We start from the raw sequence: 2,764 nt of genomic DNA, 5'->3' as shown, positions 1-2,764 counted from the left end.
AGGTGGCTCAGTTGGTAAAGAATCTGCTTGCCATGCAGGAGACCTGGGTTCGAGCCCTGTGTTGGGAAGATCTTCTGGAGAAGGGAAAGGCTACCCACTCCAGTATCCTGGACTAAAGAATGCCATGGACTGTATAGCCCAAGGGATTCCAAAGAGTTGAGCACGACTGAGTGATTTTCACTTCACTATTTTATTTTTAAAATTTTTATTGGGGTATAGTTGATTTACAATGCTGTGTTAGTTTCAGGAGGTGTACATCAAGGTAAATTAGTTATACATATATTCACTCTTTTAAAAAATATTTAATTACTTATTTATTTTTGGCTGTACCAGGCCTTAGTTACAGCATGCAGGCTTTAGTTATGTGGTGAGGGTTCCAGGGTGCAAAGACTCAGTAATTGTGGGGCAAGGGCTCAGTAGTTGTGTCTTGGGGGCTTAGTGATCCAGGGGCATATGGGATCTTAGTTCCCCAACAAGGGTGTGAACCCATGTCCTATGCATTGGAAGGTGGATTCTTCACCACTGGACCATCAAGCAGAGTCCCTATCCACTCTTTTTTTTTTTTTTTTTTTAAGATTCTTTTCCCAAATAGTCATTACAGAGTACTGAGTAGAGTTTCCTGTGTTATACAGTAGATCCCTATTAGTTATCTATTTTTATGTATAAATAGATATCATTTATCTATCTATAAAATAGATACTAGTTTATATATACTAATGTGTATATTCCTGGAGAAGGAAATGGCAACCCACTCCAGTATTCTTGCCTGGAGAACCTCATGAACAGAGAGGCCTGGAGGGTCCATGGGGTCACAAAGAGTTGGACATGACTTACGACTGAACAACAATGTGTGTATGTCAGTCCCAGTCTCCCAATTTATCCCTCCATCCCCTTTCCCTATGCTTGATTTTGTTTTCCCTGCTTGCTGGTTGGAAGCTTTGGAGGATTCCCAAGGAATAAGCTATACATTGTTCCCTATTTTATTTCTATTAGTTGGTACAATGTGGGAAAGAATAAATTAGAGGGAGTACAGAGGACAGAAAGAAAAGAGGTTGAGAAAGTAAGACTAAAAGAGGGACAGAAGGTAAAGAAAAAGATGAAAAATATTTTCAGTTCAGTTTACAATGTAGATGTTACAGTGTTCTAAAAGAATGGGTTCTTGTACATCAATTATGTGTCCTATCATATGTATTTGTTCTTTTTTTTAAAAAAATTTTAGTTTAAATTGGAGTATAGCCAATTAACAAACAATGTTGTGATAGTTTCAGGTGAACAGTGAAGATACTCAGCCATACATACACATGTATCCATTTTTCCCCACACTCCCCTCCCATCCAGGCTGCCACATAACGTTGAGCAGAGTTCCTTGTGCCATAGAGTAGGTCCTTGGTTATCCATTTTAAATATAGTAGTGTGTACCTGTCCATCCCAAAGTCCTTAACTATCCCTTCCCCCCAGCAATCATAAATTTGTTCTCTAGGTCTGTGAGTCTGTTTCTGTTTTCACATGTTTTTTTTTTTTTTTTCCTCATCAGACTCAGCCACAACATGGAAACCAAAAACCAAACAGATGTAGCAGAATTTCTCCTCCTCGGTCTCTCAGAAGATCCAGAACAGCAGCCCCTCCTCTTCGGTCTATTCCTGACCATGTACCTGGTCACTGCGCTTGGCAACCTGCTCATCATGCTGGCCATTGGCTCTGACTCCCACCTCCACACCCCCATGTACTTCTTCCTCTCCCACCTGTCCTTCACTGACCTCTGTTTCAGCACCACCACAGTCCCCAAGATGCTTGTGAACATTGAAAGACGGAGCAAATCCATCAGTTACACAGGCTGCCTCACCCAGGTTTGTTTCGTCCTGTTATTTGCAGGCCTGGAAAACTTTCTCCTGGCAGCGATGGCCTATGACCGCTATGTGGCCATCTGCCACCCGCTGAGGTACGTTGTCATCATGAACCCCTGCCTCTGTGGCCTGTTGATTCTACTCTCCCTGGTCATTAGCAGTGCAGATGCCCTGCTCCACACTCTGATGGTATTACGACTGTCCTTCTGCACAGAGCTGGAAATCCCCCATTTCTTCTGTGAACTGGATCAGGTCATCAAGCTGGCATGTTCTGATACCCTCATCAATAACATCCTGGTATATTTAGTGACTAGTATATTGGGTGGTGTTCCTCTCCTTGGCATTATCTTCTCTTACACTCAAATTGTCTCCTCTGTTCTGAGAATGCCCTCAGCTCGTGGGAAATATAAAGCCTTTTCCACCTGTGGATCTCATCTCTCTGTGGTTTCCTTATTTTATGGGACGGCTTTTGGAGTGTACATTAGTTCTGCACTTACACACTCTTCCAAGGAGACAGCGATAGCCTCTTTGATGTACACGGTGGTCCCTCCAATGTTGAACCCCTTTATCTACAGCCTGAGGAACAGAGACATGAAGCAAGCCTTGCGGAAACTTATCTGAGGAACATCTCCTGTTTGTAGTTGTGTCACTTACCTTGTACTTGGGCTCCAGTATGAATCAACAAACAGGATAATAGTTTAGACCAAATGCCTGACTTACTTCACCAAAGTCTTATGCTGCTGCAATGATGAAATTCCAAAATAACTAAAACAATTCAATTTAGGCTTGAAAACTGACTTTGCTCTTCTCTAATATTGAGATGTTTAAAATGTGTGTGAACTTTTTGATTATGATTTTTTGGTCAGGTTCTATCAAATTAGAACCTGAATTAGGCATTCTCTCTATAGTGATACTGAGGG

General features: G+C 41.8%; 1 protein-coding gene across 1 annotated transcript; it reads left to right on the top strand.

Moving 5' to 3' along the window:
• The first annotated feature begins 1,547 nt into the window (after positions 1-1,547).
• On the top strand, positions 1,548-2,465 carry LOC102401188 (olfactory receptor 7G3-like). The gene has a single exon (XM_006057438.2). It carries the CDS (start codon positions 1,548-1,550, stop codon positions 2,463-2,465), a length of 918 nt encoding a protein of 305 aa, XP_006057500.2.
• The last annotated feature ends 299 nt before the right edge of the window (positions 2,466-2,764 follow it).

The sequence above is a fragment of the Bubalus bubalis genome, chromosome 9, assembly GCF_019923935.1.
Source record: "Bubalus bubalis isolate 160015118507 breed Murrah chromosome 9, NDDB_SH_1, whole genome shotgun sequence".
Lineage (NCBI taxonomy): Eukaryota > Metazoa > Chordata > Mammalia > Artiodactyla > Bovidae > Bubalus > Bubalus bubalis.
Note: the sequence above shows the minus strand (reverse complement) of the source record. Positions and strands in the feature narration are given on the sequence as shown.

What these genes read in the sequence shown, in the direction of transcription:
- LOC102401188 (XM_006057438.2), top strand. Translation starts at nt 1,548, where the DNA reads ATGGAAACCAAAAACCAAACAGATGTAGCAGAATTTCTCCTCCTCGGT.